The 21,626-nt window shown below is 37.1% G+C and overlaps 1 protein-coding gene across 1 annotated transcript in view; it reads left to right on the forward strand.

The window, feature by feature from the left end:
* Nucleotides 1-21,626, forward strand: part of MYBPC3 (myosin binding protein C3) — a 62,629-nt gene that overhangs the window by 22,537 nt on the left and 18,466 nt on the right. The window contains exons 10-25 of the mRNA XM_069858138.1: nucleotides 2,203-2,226; nucleotides 2,965-3,131; nucleotides 3,911-4,043; nucleotides 4,270-4,272; nucleotides 4,718-4,842; nucleotides 5,463-5,568; nucleotides 9,974-10,140; nucleotides 10,526-10,691; nucleotides 11,024-11,130; nucleotides 11,551-11,580; nucleotides 11,746-11,882; nucleotides 13,428-13,505; nucleotides 14,758-14,917; nucleotides 15,907-16,011; nucleotides 18,956-19,144; nucleotides 21,448-21,582. Of these exons, the coding sequence (XP_069714239.1) occupies nucleotides 2,203-2,226; nucleotides 2,965-3,131; nucleotides 3,911-4,043; nucleotides 4,270-4,272; nucleotides 4,718-4,842; nucleotides 5,463-5,568; nucleotides 9,974-10,140; nucleotides 10,526-10,691; nucleotides 11,024-11,130; nucleotides 11,551-11,580; nucleotides 11,746-11,882; nucleotides 13,428-13,505; nucleotides 14,758-14,917; nucleotides 15,907-16,011; nucleotides 18,956-19,144; nucleotides 21,448-21,582 (1,832 nt within the window). The remainder of the gene's footprint in view (nucleotides 1-2,202; nucleotides 2,227-2,964; nucleotides 3,132-3,910; nucleotides 4,044-4,269; nucleotides 4,273-4,717; nucleotides 4,843-5,462; nucleotides 5,569-9,973; nucleotides 10,141-10,525; nucleotides 10,692-11,023; nucleotides 11,131-11,550; nucleotides 11,581-11,745; nucleotides 11,883-13,427; nucleotides 13,506-14,757; nucleotides 14,918-15,906; nucleotides 16,012-18,955; nucleotides 19,145-21,447; nucleotides 21,583-21,626) is intronic.

Consider the following 21,626-nt stretch of genomic DNA (forward strand, 5'->3'; position numbering starts at 1 on the left):
GTTGACAGTAATGGGATAGGAAGGAACCATCTCTGAGCTGTACAAAACTATTTTTAACCCCTCCCCATGTGACTAAAATATATCAGCTGCATATTCCGCTTACAGCAGGTTCACTAAGCTACATCTTAATGCCCTCAAGTGCATAGTTATCCTATGAAGTGATCACTTTAAAGAAGGATCCCCAACATCAGAGGGAGTAACAAAAGGGTGGGAGAAACTTCAGGAGTCCAAGTGCTCTATTACTTTTTGTACTTTGATTAGTTCCTGTTGGTAGTGGAAGAGTACAGCCTAACGGTGGAAACTCTGTGTCTTTACAGGATCAAAGAGAATGTATTAACAAATACGAAATGATGAAAAGGTGTACAAGAATGAGGAAATCTTTGCTCAGAGGCAAAGAAAGAGATTTTTTTTTTCTTTTTCACAACCCAATTAAATTTGGCTACACAAATTACAACCTTTAGCTTTTACTACCATTTTCCATGCAGCTTACAACCTATAATTAGGAAATATTAGTATTTCCAAGAAGATTAAACACTTACTTATGATCAAATCTCTCGTATTTCAGCTTGCACGCACAAGAACTGTATTGCCAGATATAACAATGGGATGACACTGAGTAATGGAAAAGCTAAAATAAAAATTAAGAAAGTCTTTTCAATAGTGAGATATACTAGACTGTAGACTTGCTTCCAAATTGGAAGATTTTTTTTCTTACGATGTATTTAAAGATAACCCCCACAAAATACTTTTTAAACCTCCATGAATAAAAGTACCTGCAAATTTTCAGATAAAGGAGTGTATACAGATTAACAGAGAGACAGGCAGATAGACAGAGTGACCACCAATATATATATAATGCTGAGGGAAAATAGTAACATTTTAATCTGTTAAGTCTTTCTTGTTTCCTATGAATTTATATCTCCTTTTGAGATACACTTTGCTCCACAGAAAATCAATTGTCCTAGCTCAAAGAACTCAGCACATCTTAGAAATATTAAATATTCCTAGTTTTATGTACTTGTATATCTAGTCTAATTTATGTGTATTTAGAAATATTTTAAATTTGCTCATTCATATGATTGGAGCAACCAGCCCAAGAACTGCTTATGTTAAAAAACCCTCTTGGTCTATTTGGTAACTTAGTTCAATTTATTTGCCTTCCACTAGGCAAAACTACAAACCTGCCCCAAACTAATTGGTAGATATACAAAGAATATTCCTAATAAAACTTGTGGGAGATGTTGATGCACTTTTATGACAAAACCAATACTCTGAAGGCTGCGCTTATCACAAGGCATCCAGACTTCAGATGTACCTATCAATTCAATGAGTGCTAGCAAAGGCTTAGTGCTTAGTGAGTGCTAAACCACTCCAAAGATATAAAATATTGCATAGCATATTTCAGCTCAAACTCACTGAGCTGAAATCTTCTTTGATTCTGTTTAAGAGCCATAAAGGTGCTGGAAACCGCAAGCCAGGACTGCAGTACATTAATAAACATAGCATTCTCATTATGAGCAAGTCTTTTTAGGGGCAATAAAATTAGTATCAGAAATGTTTGGATATACCTGCCGTTAAGACTGACTACAGTCATGCTTTTTAAGTAGCAATGTTTCTCAGAGACTAATGGGACTAAAGAATCCTCCACTTTTCTCTGCATTACCTGCTGCATAACTTGTCTGCTTGTTGGGTTTTACCATCAAACATGGCTTCATTATAAGGGTGTGTTCTGCTGCACTGGAATCTGCTTGGACACAATGATATCAGAAACAACAGCCACAAGAAATTCCTTTGTCTAAAGAAATTTTTAAGGACATATTACTTCTTTCATCCTTTTTTTTGTTTACCAAAATGCAAACAGTGACAGGCAAAAACTCGGTAACATCAAGGTAAAGCAGAGCTATTTGTTTCCTTATAAGGTGATCAGCCATAATTAGGAATATTCAGAATTTATTACAATTATAAAATAAATTGCAGAGTGGAACTGTACAAAGTATGGGAACAAGTTTGACTTCAATAGTGAAGAGCCTATTTCAGAGCTTTTGCATGAGCTCCTTCATCTCCCTGCTGCTGAAGCGTAGGCATGTTCTGCTAAAGATGAAGATGACATTCATGACTCTGTATTAACAAAATCCCTCTTTCTTGCCCATTGGGATGCTGCATGTCTTTCCAAACCATTGTCTGCATTGTTCTGGAGTACAGCAGCTTCTTGCGCTCAGTAAATCGGTAAGGTTATACCAATTTCTTTTTTCTATTTATGATCTTTTAAAGAAAAAATACAATGACAGATGAATAATGCCTTTCCCACAGCCAGACAACAAAATTTTCACTTTGTTTTGCTAAACCAAGCATTAATTCTACCATAATCACTAGTTCTTTGGTTAAACTATAAAATAGTCAATATAAAATATTGTCTTGTTTGCCACAACTCACCTCTCTGTGTCTTTATGTTTTATAGAGTACTACCTCCAGTAATTGTCTTTACAATGGACAACAAATATTTTAATAATTTGTGATTTATTTTAGTGAAGAGAAAAAAACTCACCCTGAGTAGAAAAGGACTTGCTTCTTATTAACATACACCAACTGCCTTGTTTATAAGGGGTTCTTGGTATATTAGTTCTATTCCTTGCTTTACTACATGTTTTGTATACAATCATCATTGTAAAATAAGCCTCCTTGTGTTTCCACTGCTTAGGGAAGTTAATATTTATTTGTTTTGGCTATTAGAAACTAAAACTTTCAGGACAGTAATCATATTTTAATCACTGTATATATAAAGGGAAGTAAAACTAGTCACCAGGTTTATTTTATTATTTTGGCTAATAATATAGTAAAAAGTTATATTATAGAATTCTTTATTAAGAGATAGCTTCATCAAGCCAATATGCAGCTTGCCAAGCCTATGCCTGTTTTCAAATCCTCTCAATAGTGGCATTCAGATACTCTAATCCCTTTCTGCAGAGGTGAAGCAAAATCTGAATCACAGGCTGATATTGATGTCTGGGAAATCCTGAGGAAAGCTCCTCCTTCTGAATATGAGAAAATTGCTTTTCAGTATGGTATCACTGATTTGCGTGGGATGCTGAAACGCCTCAAACGCATAAAGAAAGAAGAGAAAAAGAGTACAGGTTGGTGAGCTGTATTTATTCTAAATATGTAGCCATATCTACTTTGTGAGTTCATCACCTTAACTTGAGATGAACAGCAGCCAGGCACAAGAGCATAAGAAAGAGGAGTTTCCTATCCCAGTTGTTACACAGTCTTTACATGTGAAATAATGATTACCAAAAATTAAAGCTATGCCCAAGCTACCTTGTTCTGAAACTCTGGATATTCTGAACTGGCTCATTTTAGTGGTTTCTTCTGCTCTGCCCTTTATCTTTCCCTGAACATAAAGCTACAACAACCTCCATTCCTTCAGCCCCAAAACCGGTCAGGTGTCAGTGATACATTTAAAAAATTTCATCTCCGTTGGGATGATATATTTGGAATTCTTGAGTAGTTTCTAGTCTTGTGAAGTACTAATTACCTAATTTTAACTAATTTGTTTTGAAAGTCTGACACAGAGAAGGCAAGCTGTAGTTCATTAGTATCATTTACCTGCATGGGCAGATGTAGCTGTAACTCTGCGTTGAAATATATACTCACATCTGATTAAGAACATTCGACTTTGCTTATTTTAGTTTATATCATATGCTTTTCACACTATGTTAGGGAATAACAGAAAACAGAACAGAGAAACAGTAAAAATACAAACAGGGATGCAGAAAGCAAGGAAGGTTTAGGATGATGGTAAATGACAGGAAAGGGAATAAAGATTTACTTTCCTGACATAAAATGCAAAACCCAAAAATGTTAAGTATAAAAATTGATAGTACTGAGTTTTTAAAATCATTCTTCATCTTAGCATTCCTCAAGAAACTGGATCCAGCTTACCAAGTGGACAAAGGACAGAAGATTAAATTAATGGTTGAAGTTGCTGATCCTGATGCTGATGTAAAATGGCTGAAGAATGGACAGGAAATCCAAGTAAGCGGCAGGTAAATGAGAAACAGAGGAAAGGTATCGGCTACAGCCTGGACAAAGTGGAAAAATCTAGATTTTCTTAAAAAGTAAGGAATAAAATAGGGAGAAATAGGAGATGAGAAAGAATCTACATAGTGTTTTGGCTCAGGGTCAGTTCACTGTTCTCATGACTGTTTCTTCTTCTTTCCTCTTCTCTCTATATCTACACGTGGAAATGGATGCTTATATCTACCTACTTAGCAAGTAAGTCCTCAGATTATATTCTGATCTTTATGTGTGTATCTAGGGTTCAAAATTTCTTTCTCGTTGAATGGATATAATTCAGTGTAGCTTGTGTGCAAAACTGATTTCCTGTGATTTTGTTCTGAAGCCATGACAAGGCATTTTTAATGATGGTCAAGTTTGTCACGTGGCTAGGTGTTAGAAAAGCATCCAACACCATTCAGAGGAGTTTGTATGTCTCATGCTTGTATGAAGATTTCTCTATAATTTCCTAAGCTAGTTTTTCAAATACTGCTGCTGTCGCTGAGACAGGGATATAGGGCTTGAGTCTTAAGAAATCTTGCCACTGGTGTCAGAAAAAAAAAGTAGGAAAAGTAGGAACTTTTTTCCTCTGCCAGGCAAGGGAAGACACAACTGAGTCCAAAAGAGTTGCTCTCTGATAATTACATTTTTATTCTCTTTTCAGATACATTTTTGAGTCTGTTGGGACCAAGAGAATACTAACCATAAACCACTGCTCTCTGGCTGATGATGCAGCATACGAATGTGTGGTAGGGGAGGAGAAGAGCTTCACGGAATTATTTGTAAAAGGTGAACAATGGTAGTTAAAGGAGAGATCTTCCCTAGCATTTAGCAGTGAATTACTGCCACCTTCTCTACCTTCTGATTACTTAATCCTGCAAGAAAGGAAATTCTCAAATATGCATACAAATACTGACATGTATTGAAGTAGCTATTTCTCTTCCAGTTAAATGAAGGAAAATTCTCCCTATCGCTGCAACTAAGAAAGTACAGGAAACACCGTAGTAATAATTGCCATTAATTCTCATTTGGAAAGTGATATACTTCTCAACAATAGGGCTAGAAACCTACTTTAAAAATTTTATTCCGTTCAAGATAAACACATGCCTCAAGCTCTACCAGCAGATCAAGTACTATAAAAAAACTAACGCTTCCTCTGGTTTAGAATTTCAGAATATATATGAAAACTGATTAATTTTGTGTCTGTATTCTGTCTTGTGAAGCAAAAACCGAAAGTTAATTTGATAACATTGCTAAGGTGATCCAGCTCAGTAAGCATTAATTTCCAATACAGAGAGCATCACCATGTATTTGGCCAGCTCTTCCTGAGGAGTGCAGAGTGGTGAAATCTACCTCTGGTCTTCAGTCTGTCAGGACACTGGATTAGTAGAAGTGTTTTTCATTTCCAGAACCTCCAATTCTGATCACTCGCCCACTGGAGGACCAGATGGTGATGGTTGGAGAGAGAGTGGAGTTTGAGTGTGAAGTGTCTGAGGAAGGAGCTACAGTGAAATGGTAAGAGAATAGAAAAAGGGGGAGGAGGGGAACAATATTCTTCCATAGGATGTTCTAGGACCAGCATTTGGGGACAAGAGCTGTATAATAAAAAGGAAGAAAGCATCCTACGTAATTGTTTCCAGGAGAAGATTGATCCTCCTCCTATACGTCAAACACAGAGGAGGAACCAAGAGGCCAGTAGATGGCAGAAAACAAATTAAATATAGATATTTTATAGTGTTTCTGGAATTTCTTGTGCAGTGTTTACAAGATGCTACCAGCTGTACCAAACCATTAGCTTTAAAGTTTTCCAAACACATGAAAATGATGTCTAACTATTGCCCAGACTAATCAGATCTGTACTGTGATGAATTTGCTATACATTATAGAATCCTCTGGTCTCCCCGACTGCAGTGAAGGGTTTGGGGGTTTTTAAGTACTTTTTCTTAGGTAAACAGTTAGTGTCTATTGAGACACTGTCTGTTGTAGTGATCCTTCAAAGCTGGTCATTATGCCTACGCAGAGAGCAGGATTAAGATGACAAATATTTAGACCATAGAGTTCATTTTACTGGGCATTCCACCTGAGCGGAAGCTGTAAGATTCATGCTGCTTGGGTGGGCACAGCAGGCAGTGTTCACATACCAGGTATTACGCACACTGTTCTCACTTCATTTCTCTACAAGATGAAATTCTCTTGAGCTTGTTAACAGCTTCAAGCATGTGGTTATCAACCGTTCCCATAATGCCCATTACATTCCTGCGAAGTGCCAACCACTCATCTGCTCTCCCAAAGGAAGAAACTGAGAATTTAAATAGAGCCCAAAAGCTAGTACAGTGTGTGCATTACACTATTAAAACCACATGCACAGGCACACACATGCTATTGTTCAGGAACTGCTTACAGATGCCTGATCACAAAAGATGGGGACAATCAGATCTGTTGCTTTCAGAGCACAGTGCAGCTGCCACACTTTGATCCTATGCCTTTGAACAACTCCCATACATCTTGCAGAGCTGGTTTCTGTGGGATGGGCATTTGGTGTGACAAGGCCAAATCAGCAGCTGTCTCAGCCTGACTTGCAGCAAATGGTCAGAGAAACATTTCAAGTCATAGCAACAGAAAACTGAGCTCTTGGATATCTATTTTACCATTTTTATTATGCGAGATTCAGTCATTGCTCTTTGCAAATGAAGGGAGCATTTTGGACAATGGAGAGAAGTCTCCAGGGAAAACATGAAACACTGTACAGAGAAAGTTCCAGTTTTATGGCTCATTAGAGAAAAGCCCAGTAGCTTAAGCCAAGTAACAGGCACTAACTCAGGGCACCTGTTATAACTCCTGCAACCTTTAAACATGGAATATGAAATCATAAGCGCATGAGCAAAAGCAATTATGTGACTTATACAGGACAGAAATAAGGCTTACAGCCTCTTAGGCATGGGCATCAGACCAGGGCTTGGGGAACTCATTATGTGGGTCTGTTCATAGTAATAAGGAAAGAATGTTCTCTTGATCTCCAGGAAAGGATTTGTTATTATTATACAGTACCGTGGATTAGTTATTTCTAAACTTCAGATGGTCTTGGAAAAAATATAATTCTTGAAGAATAAGGTGTAATAAAATAGTTTTGACCAGATTTTTCCATCTGGAAAATGGAATGCTGAACGCATAGTCTTATCGGCTCTGAAGTAAACCAAGCTATAGTAATGTAATAATAACAATAATTTTGTGACTTCCCATTATCACATAGTACCCATATCAGTAATACCTCAGATGATGTTAACCAGCTTATCACAGAATCACAGAATAACCAGGTTGGAAGAGACCCACCGGATCATCGAGTCCAACCATTCCCTTCAAACACTAAACCATATCCCTCAGCACCTCATCCACCCGTGCCTTAAACACCTCCAGGGAAGGTGACTCAACCCCCTCCCTGGGCAGCCTGTTCCAGTGCCCAATGACCCTTTCTGTAAAGAATTTTTTCCTAACGTCTAGCCTAAACCTCCCCTGGCGGAGCTTGAGGCCATTCCCTCTTGTCCTGTCCCCTGTCACTTGGAAGAAGAGGCCAGCACCCTCCTCTCTACAATGTCCTTTCAGGTAGTTGTAGAGAGCAATGAGGTCACCCCTCAGCCTCCTCTTCTCCAGGCTAAACAACCCCAGCTCTCTCAGCCGCTCCTCATAAGGCCTGTTCTCCAGCCCCTTCACCAGCTTTGTTGCTCTTCTCTGGACTCGTTCCAGAGCCTTATCCTTAGAATCTAAATAGGAAATAGGAAAGCATTTCCAGACAAAGAAAAGAGGTCTTGAGTGGCAAAGCTGAGAACAGATATTAGATCTTGCAGATGCTCAGGACTTGGATAGACTAAACCATGATGTATTAGTTCTGCATCAAGTGTCAGGCTGGACCAGATGACCTTCAGTGGTCTTTAAACCCGTATTCCTATAAAATCCTGCACTTAAACATTTACATTGACTGACTCTTCAACTTCATTGATCCAGTTACCAAAGGAAGACCTGTGATATTACTTTGTAAGAGGTTTTTCACTGCAGCATTATTTAAGCCAAATGATACGTGGGAGTTCTTTTTTGATATTTAGAGTTTTATCACCCCGCTATTTGTTAGTAAACCCCTCTGCAAACAGTCTATTCATGCACAGTATCAGCAATCTGCTAGTCAGTAAAACAAACACAAGTTAAACATACTATTCCCTTCCTGGGATTTGCAGACACTGCACATTGCAAATAATCTATTTTCATTATTTAGATAAGATATTAAGAGATCTCTTTCTTACCAGTGGCTGAATAGAACATTCAGATATCTTTCATGAGCCACATGTCAAAATACATTACCAAAAATAAAATTTAGATGTTCAGCTTTTGATCACTAGCCGAAGTGCATTTGCCTGGTTTTGCCAATGTGTTGAACTTCTGGATTACAGTCCATTCTTAGAAGTTCAGCAAAAGTTTACACATTGCACTGTAACACTTGTTCCAAAACCAGTCTGCATGAATGAGAATATCAGCCTTAGGAGAGCATCTTGCATATGACTTCAGACTCTCACCGCTCAGCAAGCAGAGGAAACATTATCCTCACATAACACGAAGTGCTGTGTTCTGTGTGGTTGTTATAGGCATCCACTGTTTCCTCCCTTACTAGTGTTGTATTCCTGTGATCTGGAAAGGAGGCCAGCATTTTTCTAAACCAACTAGAAGTTCCAATAGCTGTGAAAAATAGTTAGGAGGGAGTAACGTGTAAGAATTTTGAAATGCAGTTCCAGCAGATACATCTAAATCAAGTTATGGGATTCCCATCTCTGCTCAGATTTTGATCTTGTGATCTACTTCAGCAGACTCTAACAAGGGCAAAAGGTTTTCTTGCATACATTTACCTAGAAATTAGAGCTATGGTATTTTAAGAAGTCCCTAAGTAGCATTTCACTTTTCTATCCTGTAAGCTCATTTGTTAAGCTGAACAGTCACTGGTAACAAATAAGGGAAATAACATGAGACAGAAAGAAAATTCTTACTCTGTTAAAAGCATAACATCTTTTCTATTTATTTTTCCATATGAGTAAGTATCAAAAAGAAAAACTTCTCTGTTTACAAATCACAGCAGTATTCAAGTAACATAATATAAATAAATTCAATTAATAATGAAGAATATAAAATGCTACAGAAGGAATAAGTTGAAGAAATTTTCAAACAAATTTTCTTGTAGCCTCTTTATGTTATTTAGGATTATGAACAGGAAATCTTTAAAACTTCTTGTGTATTTTTGTGTGACCTTGACTAAGCAGCATGAATCCTCTCTGCTCATTTCCCTTCATGCTGATTGGAAATTACAATAATTAAATTTCCTGTCAGGCTGGGTGATGAAGCTTAATTTAGTAATGTATTCAATATACTGTGGCATCCTTGAATGGAAAGGACTACAAAATATATATTCATTTAAATCCACCCTAAAATTTTCTTATTTTACTGATGCCCACAAGCCATGAACTTATAACAATTATCATCCACATCAGGAAAATCAAGATTTTAAGACATTTCCAGTAAGTCCCTATTAACCTTATGGCAGCTTTTAAGACAGTAAATTCCCTGCTGGTGAAGTGCGTCTTCAACCCTGTATCTTCTACAGCACTTAACATACTTTAATTCTATTTATAACAGATAAATATTAAAAATCAAATAATGTTTTGTGAATGAGCTCTTGAACCAGAAGTCACATGCACAGAGAAAATTAATGGTCAAGCTAGAAGCATTCTGGTTCCACTAACATTTGCACAGTGGCCTCCTTTTCATTAACTTGAAATGCTACAAAGATTGATCTTGTGTCTTCCAATCTCTGGTAACATTGAGTTGACTCTTATTCTTCTCTTCCCACCACAGAAATATTACTTAACACTATTTGGCATTGCAGGGAAAAAGATGGAATTGAGCTGACACGAGAAGAAACATTCAAATACCGATTCAAGAAAGATGGAAAAAGGCAGTATCTAATTATTAATGAGACAACCAAGGAGGATAGTGGACACTACACCGTGAAGACCAACGGTGGAGTATCAGTTGCTGAACTAATTGTACAAGGTACGTCTAGGTAATATTACAGAACTAGAGAAGCTGATAAACTGAAACAGGCTGAAGGTAACCTTCTTCAGGATAGTGCGTAGGAGTAGCATAATCCACACTCCAGAGAAAAAAAGGACTCAGAGGGCATAAAGTTTGATAATAAGTGCCTCAAGTAGAACTCGGACCTGTGTGCCGGATGTAACAGATACTCTGATGATAACATGTGCTTAGTTATCAGTTTCATTAAAGCCCCACATGCCATGGATTTCCCTTCATATTTCACCCTTTCAGTAACAGCTTCCCCAGCCCTAGCCTTTTCTACTCAGTAAAGCCACACCAACAGTTTGCTTACAGAGCTATTCCGATTTGTTGACATGTGTATTGGTTATTCTCACAATATCAGAGAAAAAACTGGAAGTTTATCAGAGCATTGCGGACCTGACAGTGAAGGCACGTGACCAGGCAGTCTTCAAGTGTGAAGTTTCTGATGAAAATGTGAAAGGAATATGGTTGAAAAATGGAAAGGAGGTGATCCCAGATGAAAGGATAAAGATCTCCCATATTGGCAGGTTAGTCTTGCTTCAGAGAGCAGTACATCCTTGGGTATTGCATTACAAGTCACAGGACTACTATCTCAGGGGACAGGAATACAAAACAGGACTTTGACCAGACTCTCCCTTGGTACTTCCTTTCTGCATTTTGTTTTGAATTTTCAGTAATACAGGGAGGGAGCATCAATTTTTAGCTTGTTTTTCCATGGTGGCTGTTGACTTGATGCTAAGGTAAGAGGAGAAGAAATAGTAATGTCTATAAATATCTTATAGCCTGTACCTTGTCTCTTGAGATAGCCTTGTTCTGCTGCAGAAGTAAGGGAGTGAAATGTATTTCTTCATGTTTCCAGAATCCATAAGCTAACTATTGAGGATGTAACACCAGATGACGAAGCTGATTATTCCTTCATCCCTCAGGGGTTTGCTTACAACCTTTCTGCCAAGCTTCAATTTTTGGGTAAGTTATCTTAGCATATGTAATGGTAATTCCAGAGGGATAAAATGATGCCTTGAATCATGGTTATTTCAGGAAAGAGCGTGCAGAATCCCTTTCCTGATACCTCAATGTTGGCACATTGCTTTTCCCTGTTATTTTATATTATTATTATCGTGTTGTTTTACAGAGCCAGCTTAATCATAGTATATTAGAATAATACTATATACTATATATACTAATTAGAATTACTACTATATAACTAGTAATAATAACATAGAATACTAGTTAAAACTTACTACTTTATCACACTAATCTGTTGATGTATATTCCTTATGAGCTTTTAATAATTAAGTTAAAAATACTTTTGGGGGGCAAATGTTAAGTAAAATCTGTTTTCTGATCTATTTCTCCTAATACCTCTTCCCTCTTTTTTTTCTGCAGAGGTCAAGATTGATTTTGTACCAAGAGAAGGTAAGAACAGCAGTCATTATTTATATGCAAATAAACGTGTATTCAATAGCAAAGGAAGGAGTGTTTTCTCATTTTTTGATTTAATGTATGAATATTCTTTTTTTTTCCCCTATTACAGAACACTTGAACTATGTTTAAAAGTTATTTTCTCTGCCTTTGCCACAGAACCTCCCAAAATCCACCTTGACTGCCTGGGCCAATCCCCTGATACTATTGTCGTGGTAGCTGGGAACAAATTGAGATTGGATGTTCCCATATCAGGAGACCCAACGCCTACTGTCATCTGGCAGAAAGTAAACAAGGTAACGTGTTACCTGGCAGAATCTGAGGCAACAAAGACACAACAGGAAATTTATTTTCTCTCTCAGATATTGGATTTACAGTTCCTACTCTTAGTTACAAGTACTCAAGTATCCTATCCTCCTTTATTTTTTTTTAAACTTCAAGGAAAAAATAGTAAATATCTGCAGTACAGCTGCAGGGGATTTAGCTATTTTTGTGAGAGTCATTCTGGACTATCCTTTTTCTGAATTGTTGCCAGTTTTTCATTCCAAAAGAAAGGGTTGAGTATATATGACTAGAATATGATTAGACGTGTATATGTGCAGACAGTAGGATACCATACACATTTATTCACTTCCTACCTCAGAGGAAAAGGAGTAAATGATGAGTCATCCCCATCACCTTCAGCTGATAGGATGGACATGTTCTGGAGATGGCAGCTTCTTTTTAAATGTTTCTTTCTCAAGAATTCTACAGTCTGTGAAGAAAATATCTTCTTAGGAGACCATTGGGCTAACTGTATTTCATATAATGAAAATAGAGGGCACTTACTATTTGCCTTATCAGAGTAATTACAAAACATCAAAGAAAGAATTTAGAAGTTAGACTCAAAACAGTAAGTAATCTTCCTTTCTGGCTATATCAGAACATCCCCAACCCTCACCATCTGCTGGCTCTTGAGCTAGAACTAGCAGAAAAGACAGAAATACATCATATAATATTCTACAGCATCATTGCACTTCCCATAGGTGTAGATATAGACAAAATAGTATTGCCAACTATATTAATATCCTCAATTTCATTTATTCATGATTCTGCCACATTCTTTGTTCAGGTTAGCACATTAGCACAGGGCTTCTTTCTGCAAAGCAGAACTAGTATGGAAATAAACAAAAAGAATTGTGTCTCTCTTTTGGGAACTAAGAGAACTTGACTCTCATACACAAATTTCTCTAGTAAAATGACAACTGAATATCAGACATCCCTATACAGTGTTATTTCTAGGGCATGAGGCCTCAACACATGAGTAAAAGAAGCCAGTTTTGATCTGAAGGGTGTATAACATATATTTACTAATGAAATCCTAAACAAACAGTAGAAAAGCTCCAGAAAACATTCTGTGCTGTGTTACAACTGTATTTCTGAGCATTAAAACATTTACATCAACTTACTACCCCATGGTTACAAAAAGAACTAATTATTATTTTTGTAGTCACACAAGATGAGTAACTGGTGCCACAGAACACAGACGGATTCACAGTCAGTTGCAATTCTACTGCAGCAATGTCACGCACCTTTGTTAAGCTGTGAATTTGGTTTTGATGACTTATTCTTCCCTTAATTCACTGCAGTCTGATAGATCTATTTCTGTTTCTGCTTTTTACTCACATATCAGTTTTCCTTGCTAGATCTGCTTCCTGCCTCACTTGGCTCTTCACTTTTCTCACATCTCTGTATTCAAGCCCCATAACAAACCTATGGACTCTTCTCCCCTCTCTCGCAGAAACAGCTTTAGTGCTCTGCTAAGACTTAAGTCACTTTCTGTGGTTTCTTTGCTTATCTAGAAAACTGACCTTGTTCGAAGCAATGATGATTCCACAACTCCCTCAGAAATCAGCGGTGATTTAAATACTGATAGTAAGGTAAGTCCTTTATTATTTAAGCAGACACACAAAAATACTTAGTGTTTTCTGGTCATATTTAGAAGGAAATAAAATTAAAATCAGTAGATGTTAAAACTGGCAAAGCGAACAGCACATCAGGCCCAACACCCTGCCTCACAACAGTGATTACCAAACACTTCAAATGGGCACAAGAGACCAAGTGGGTAATTTTAGAGTAAGATGCTGATCAAGGAAATCTCTTTCTTATCACCATCACATGGTGGATGGATTACAAGGAATCAAAGCAGTTATTTGAAAGCTCTTTTCAATATATTTGTGAATATTTATCCCCTTTTGTCCCTACTAACCTGTGAGATTCAGTAATAACTAGAGGAAAAAAAACTAGGACAAGATCTTACATGACACAGGAAAATACGACAATGGGTCAAGAGACTGAACTGTGTGTGTGCAGAATGGTAAAAGAGAATTCATTTTCCAACAGGTTTCCTTTTTGTCATAAATAAATATATTGGTAAAGTAAAAAATCTTTTACATTTATTATGCTACAATAAACCTTTCCCACAGTTAGGATTCTGCTGTACCAGTCACAATTTAGGCACGTATGCCTTCTAATGGTTCTTATTCTAAGTCTAAAGATACATGGGCACAAAAAGATGAAACGATTGTGTAATGTATGTACAGCAAAGTTGAGGTCATTATGTTTAGACCTCAGATCAGAAAAGAGTAGAAACTTAACCCCATACGACATTCTTGAGTGACAGAAACCACACCGATGCCACTAACAGTTACAAGAAACATATTTTTTTTTAAAGGAAACTGTTCAAATCCATGTTATTTGATACCAACTGTAGACACTGTTGATCAGGAACGTTTGCTTACACATTTGAATATGCAAATTCTTATGAATTTGTATAGAACCCAACTGTTATCCATTGAACTCTTTACATTGATACTAACAGCTCTCCCAAGCAGGAATTTGTGGAAGGATTTAGTAACTTCTTTGAAACTGAACTGGGTGTGAATAACTAGCAATGAAACTTAAAAACCATAGACTTTCAGAACCAGTTTTCCCAAAAGTTATTTATTGAAGCCACTTAGCCTACGTTTTCTCTCCTTATATACAACTAGAACTTGAAATACATTGTAGCTTTTAAATAATTTTTATAATATTCAATAATTTGAAGATTTTCCACCAGCTCACATACAGGCCTATCAGGCTGTCCCTGGCACAACTTGTTATGACTTTATCTGTTACCTTCACCGTCCACAGCTTCTGTTTGAATCTGAAGGCAGAGTTCGTGTGGAGATGCATGAAGATCATTGTGTCTTCATCATTGAAGGAGCAGAAAAGGAAGATGAGGGAGTATACAGAGTTATACTTAAGAATCCAGTGGGAGAAGATAAGGCTGATATCACAGTCAAAGTTATTGGTAAGTGATGGAAGGAAACAACCAGAGCTTAAAAGCATCTTGAGTTCACTGAAACTCATATTTCTCTAAACTGAGGTAAGTTCAGAATTTAGGTATAGAAAAACAGCAAAGGATCATGAAGGCAAGAATACTATCAATCACAAAATTTGACAGAAGCCCTTATCACATGTAGTTGCCTTCTGTGTAAAAAGAGAATAACCACCAGTGTGTATTTCCAGTTTCTGGTGATCCTGTCATTTTATAAATGACATTCCTTTCTGAAATATATGCTTCATGTTTGCCAGAGATAAGAAAAAATTCTTGTCATTTTGTTGTGGTTTGTGTTTTTAAGCAAAGATTAGTTCATTCTATAAACTGTAAATTGTTAATGGAACAAAGAGATATAATGTACCTGATAGAAGATAAGCAGACTGTCACCATGAGTCATAAGAGAGCTGGGGGAATACAATTGAGACAGTAATTTTTATAACACCTTTTCATAATATTTAACTTGCTTATACCCTGCCACACTTATGAGAAGAGGTAGGGTTATAAGCAGACTTAGAAATTACAAAGGAGAATTATCTTTGCGTACAGTATTAAAGTGTAGAATTCTCTGCTTAGGTGAATACTAAGTCTCTTTCCATCTTTTATACGAAGCATGCAGCCATTGTATTCTTTGTGAAGTTTATTCTAGAGTAAACAGGAAACCATGGAGCAAGCTTCTTATGCAACAGAACTACTTTGTGACCTTACATTTTTGCAAAAGTTTATTATGTCTTGGAAGAACAAGGGAGATGAATAATCAATGGTATTTAAAGGAAAACAAATCTAACACAGAAGCATCAAAGAGAAGAACTACAATGATACATTCTCAATTGTACTTACAATTGTACTTGTTGCTGAAGCTGTATCTATACCATACAGAAAAAAATGTTAAAAAACCTATTTCATTGACTTGTATAGAGAAACTGAAATGGCAACAACTCTCATTCTCATGCTTTCTTCAGATGTTCCTGACCCTCCAGAAGCTCCCCAGATCAGCAACATCGGAGAAGATTACTGCACTGTGCAGTGGCAACCGCCAAAATACGATGGCGGGCAACCAGTACTTGGTAAGAAATGCTAATGTATGAAGACCCCAGCAGCCTTGCCTGTATATTTTGCTGTTCTTTGAAAGGATTCTCTGTGTTTATTCACTCTAGTAAGGCTAGAACTAACTACTGTAATAGATCAAAACTTCAAAATGGCCTGGATTCTGTCCTTCTAATTTTAAGGAGAGAGTGCCCTCTACCCATGCTGTTTGAATCAGAGAAATATTTTCATGAGAACCTTAGCAAAACACAAGGTGATACCAAAAACAGCTAAAGCTAAACACTCTCATTCAAGACTGAAATTTTAGGTCAGTACACAGGCCTTTAGACTTACCTAGGAGTACCAAAACAGATCTGTGGTCACTTCAGTCATCAACTGCAGTCATTTGCAATCTCAAACATTTGCAATACACTTTTTTTAGAAAACTACTTCATAATTCTGCTTTATGTACAACCACATACCACAGGCAACAAAATGCTTTTCAATCACTTTAATGACTTCAAAATCTGTACTAAAAACTAGAAATCAGAGTTCTCATGTGATACAGGAAATGAGTAGAAGCAATCAAGTCTATCACTAATATCATTTTAAGTTCTCTGCAATACCTGGTGGGTTTCAGATAAAACTCCCTGCAGTCCTCGGAAGAAGAATAAAATCATGCAGGGCCTTGGCCTGTTTTAGGGGGAAATTCCTCTGGACTACAAATCTAGCAATTTGTTTTAAAAAATATCACAGGAGTTTTAGTTTCTTTTCAAGATGCCAAGACTTGGTATGTTCTAAAATTATTTAACTCCCTACATAGTATCTTGACAAGAGGAGTTTGTACTTGCTTTTGGATATTTGGACTTCATTCACTTCCAAAGAATAAAGTAACCTCATTTAATTCAACAGAAGTTATCTGCACTGGAATAAACAAGATATTACTCGGCCAGCCCTTTGTGGTTTCATCTGTTCTGAAGTGAAGCAAGCAAGAAGTAAACAATTTAAACTATCATGTGTAAAGATACATACTATTAACACAGCCAAACTTCCCCCTGTCTACATAAAGCACATTATTTGGTTTTGTAGAGCTGGTTTGTTTTCACTGTCAAAAGAATGGTTTTGTTAGAGTTCCACTAACAACCTTTTGCACTATATGAGGAGGTTTCTTCAGATGGCACAGGACTGTACTACTAATAGAGAGAGCGAAGAAAACACCTGGGTGAGGTGGAAGCCAAGATGCAGCACTATCCATTCAAGCAAGCCTTCAAAAGCCAGTTAAAATGGCAGGGGAATAAGACGTGTGCATTCTTATCTGTATTTATATTATTACAGATGGCATTGTAGGCAGACTACTACAGTCTTTATTAGCTATATCCAACAGATACAGAAAAGAAATTCGCACCCTATCTTCACTGTTATGCAACCCTTTCATGGAGTCTCATGTACCTTTTACTAAAGCAGTATCTTTATCTATCATATATTCTGTGCATTTGGGGAAATAGCCTGCAAGCGTCACTGATAGTACCAGTATTTTCTTTTTGCCTTTTTCTTCCCCCCTCTTTTTTTTTTTTAAGTTGCAATTCTGGTACACCAGAGTGAAGAAGCATCTCAGTTCTAACAGAAAACTACACATATCTAAAATGGCAAAAAACCAAAAATAGAGTTGCAGAAACTTCTCCCAATCTCACAGGCAGTGGTGAACAGAGAAATAAGCAGGAATGTGTCAAAGCAACCACAGGTTCTTTGTTTGCAGAATTTAACTCTGTTTAAAAGCTACTGAAAACAAGAAAGCCAGGAGTAATTTTATACATTAGAAGTGATGACACAATCTGTCAGCTTAAAGGTGCATCCACCACTCATTTCCCAAAACATTCTGTACACTCCTATGCTTTTCCTGAAAATCAGTGTAAACAGGAAAGGCTGTTGATGCATGATGTCTGTGCCTATAACTTGTCAGCAAATGCGCCTGTTGTTCTCCATCTCCCTTTAGATGCTGCAAGTATGAATCATACACCCCAGGTATACTAAAAGGATATCTGCAAGTATGATTGCCACAAACTTTGTGAGCAGCAGGGTCTGAATCACTGCCCTACACAGCTCAATTCATAAATCTTTACAGTGCATTTGTTATAGGCTTATAAACATAACCTGTTTAAAAGAGCTTTACATGCATCACATCCAGGCATACTATCTGCCACATAGGGAAGCAGCAAAAATTTAACATAGCTCAATGGAAAACAAACGTTGGGATCTGCACTGTCTCGGAAGCACTCCATCACTTAGCAACAGACACAGATATCTAACCTAAGTCCTTCAATAAATCCTTTTTAAACCAAAACCAAATAAAATAAAACCACACCACATCAAAAGGAAGTGTCAAACTGTTCCTCCAACTACTTTTTTTGCTTTGGGATTTGTGTTGTTGGTCAAGATTAGTTTGTTACACCAAAATATAAGAAAAAATATTTAACTCTAGGTTTCATCTTACATATTTAAAGGCAATTTCTCCTTCACTGAAAGGGCTTTTTGCTAAACTGTTGTGTTTCATGCGTTTCTCTGCCATTAGGATTGAATGACCACATTCTCACCAGAAAGGATCTACCATTTAAACCAGCTCTGCTAGTACGTCAACTCTGCATAGATCTAAACACCCTAATATTAGTACATAGCATGCAAATTGTGCTTAAAGCCTAATACCAGACATAGGCAATTCCAAATACCTTCTACGCTTAAAAGTATAATCATTCAGGTGAAAATGTCAGATAGAAGGAAGGCAATACAAAAGGAAACTGGAGGAAAATACCACAGGTTCATGCAGTTTATTTGTATGTAATAATTCTGAATCATATTTGGCTCTTTAGGGAAAAAAAGGCACCAGGGAAGAAAAAGACAAGTTGTTTTCTTTTTATTCCTTTTTCTTTTATTTTTCTTTCTGTGAGATAATTTGGAGTTGTTTTATATCATGAGAGTTATCCTTTCCAGGCTATATTTTAGAGAGAAAGAAGAAGAAGAGCTATCGATGGATGAGGCTCAACTTTGATCTTTTAAAAGAGCTAACCTATGAAGCCAAGCGAATGATTGAAGGAGTAGTTTATGAGATGAGGATTTATGCTGTGAATTCTATTGGCATGTCCCGGCCAAGCCCTGCCTCACAACCCTTCATGCCAATTGGTAAGTTTTACCACATTCTATATTATTTCTAGCACAAAACCAAGACAGGACAATTTTCACCTCTTCTTTTCAACTGCCCTTACACCTAAAAAGAACGTGTTAGGAAAGAAGCTATAAACCATCTCTATATTCTATATTTAATCAACCTTTTCCTTTGTAATCTTCCTCTTCTCTATCTCCCATTCCCCTTCCTGAGAAGCACAGAGGTTCCAGTTTCAAGAAATTGCTGATGAATTTTTAGTTGTTATAATTAGAAGTGTGAGAGTCAAACTGGATCTGGAAAGGAGGAGAACTAATTGATAGAAATTTCCCTGTCCCTCTCAGCTTCCCCCATTCCCTCATGGGTGCAACTATCACAGTATCCCACCCAGTACTCCCTTAATCCTTGTCCTCTCCACAGCTAAAAGGATAGCTGATTAAGAAAATATTTGAGGAATGAATTTTCTATAAATAATCCTTCCCAACACAGCAGTGCAGTGTCTCCTGCAGTCCCTGAGTAAGAAGCAAACTAAAGGAGTCTTCAGGAAGCCTGCCTGCTAAAATCCCTAGAGAGAAGACCAACAAATATATAAGGAGTTGGAGATTAAAATGACTAGAATTGCTAAATCTACAAATAACGGTGAAGGGGGACAGACAGCTGAAGGAGATAATGTAAAAGTAGATGATGCAGCAAAAGGGACAGAAGGAAAGGATGAACTACAAGAAGGGTCTCTCAGTTCTGGATTACAAACAAACAACAGCTGGTCTGCAACAAAAGAGGGCAAACCAAAACCATCAAGCGGAGCTGCTGAAAAAAAAGGTCCAAAGTATTCATGGCAGTGTTTTACTTGATTAAGGATAAATTTCAGACATACTGCTTCAGAGAAGAGGTTTGGGGGGTTGATCATGTACTGTGTGGTTTGTGTGCTCCCAACTGTGGCTTTGTTTGCCTCCTGTGTGCTGTTTACAGTCTTTGCTACCATTTCAATATGAAAAATGCTGACACAGCTACAGAAAGGAAACTGGGTGATTTTTTTTCGATTTTTTTTTTTTTACAATAACCTTGGGAACTAAGACCAATTTCAATTGCTTGCACAATCTATATACCTGTATTAAACTTACATATTAAAATATTTAATGTATAAAGTAATATCTGTTACGTATATTTAAAAGATGTTTGGTTTATAATATATATACACAGAGCAGGCCAAACATACATTTCTTTAACATGATCACTTTTATGCCTTGTGTACTAGATTTTACATTCCAGTACTCTAGATGTTATTTTGAAGAGGTTATCTTTCTATTCGCTTTTTGGCATCAATGATTTCACAGTAGCATTTGTGTGTATTTGGGATTCTCCAGTAAATGTTTTGCTTGATTGATTTTTAATTAGTAGACAACAGTCATGACTAAAAAGATTGAATTTAGTTAGTGGTGTTTCTGAACTATGGATTTTAAAAGAGCCATGACATTCCTGTTCTGGAGAGATATGAAATACTTGTACCTAACTGAAAAGAAAATTTTTCAGCCCCAAAATATTTTTCTCAGGCATTTCTCTATTACAAATGTGCAAATCATAGCTAGTGTTTCTATAAACACATAGTCAGAACTTTAGATCATTTTCTCCACTGTTAGAGGAAAGTCAGTGAAGTCAAATTTAGCCACTGATTAATCCAGTCCTCTGACTATGTGAATTTTAGCTAACTACAATCAGGGTGCAAGTACAGCATATAAATTCTATGGATTTTTATTTCTAAACTTTTCTGCAGTCTTCTGCTGACAATTTGACTCCCATCTACAATTCTTTTTTCACTGGCTTTTATTCATAAGGGAGCATACATGGATGAAGGGGAATGGCTATAAATTATAGGGTGAAAGATTTAGACTAGGCATTAAGAAAAAATTCTTCATTATGAGGGTGGTGAATCAGTGGTACAGGTTGCCTAGGGAAACTGGGGATGCTCCATCCCTGGAGGTGTTCAAGGCCAGGTTGGATGGGGCCTTAAGCAGCCTGGTCCGGTGGGAGGTGTCCCTCCCACCGGGGGGTTGGAACAGAAAGATCTTTAAGGTCCCTTCCAATCCAAACCATTCTATGATTCTGCTATCTTAACCTCTTGTTCCCCTCCCTATTACAGGAATCTTATGCTCCACTTCTATTAAATGAAGTATTAAATTACATTTACAAGTGACCTTCAGGTAAATTTCTTTTATTAAAACAGATAGTAGTATGTGATTCAGCTGCTAATCTCTCCTTCTAGAGCCTTTGAATTCTCAGTTAGATTGCTGTTTCTCAGAATTTACTTCTATGTATTTCCTTATAGCTCCTCCAAGTGAGCCAACCCACTTCACAGTCGAAGATGTTTCTGACAGCACTGTTACCTTGAAGTGGAGACCCCCTGAGAGGATTGGAGCTGGGGGATTAGATGGCTATATTGTGGAATACTGCAAAGATGGATGTAAGTAATCACGAGTACTAGGTATCAGCAACTGAACATTACTA

The sequence above is a fragment of the Phaenicophaeus curvirostris genome, chromosome 5, assembly GCF_032191515.1.
Source record: "Phaenicophaeus curvirostris isolate KB17595 chromosome 5, BPBGC_Pcur_1.0, whole genome shotgun sequence".
In the NCBI taxonomy this organism is placed as follows: Eukaryota; Metazoa; Chordata; class Aves; order Cuculiformes; family Cuculidae; genus Phaenicophaeus; species Phaenicophaeus curvirostris.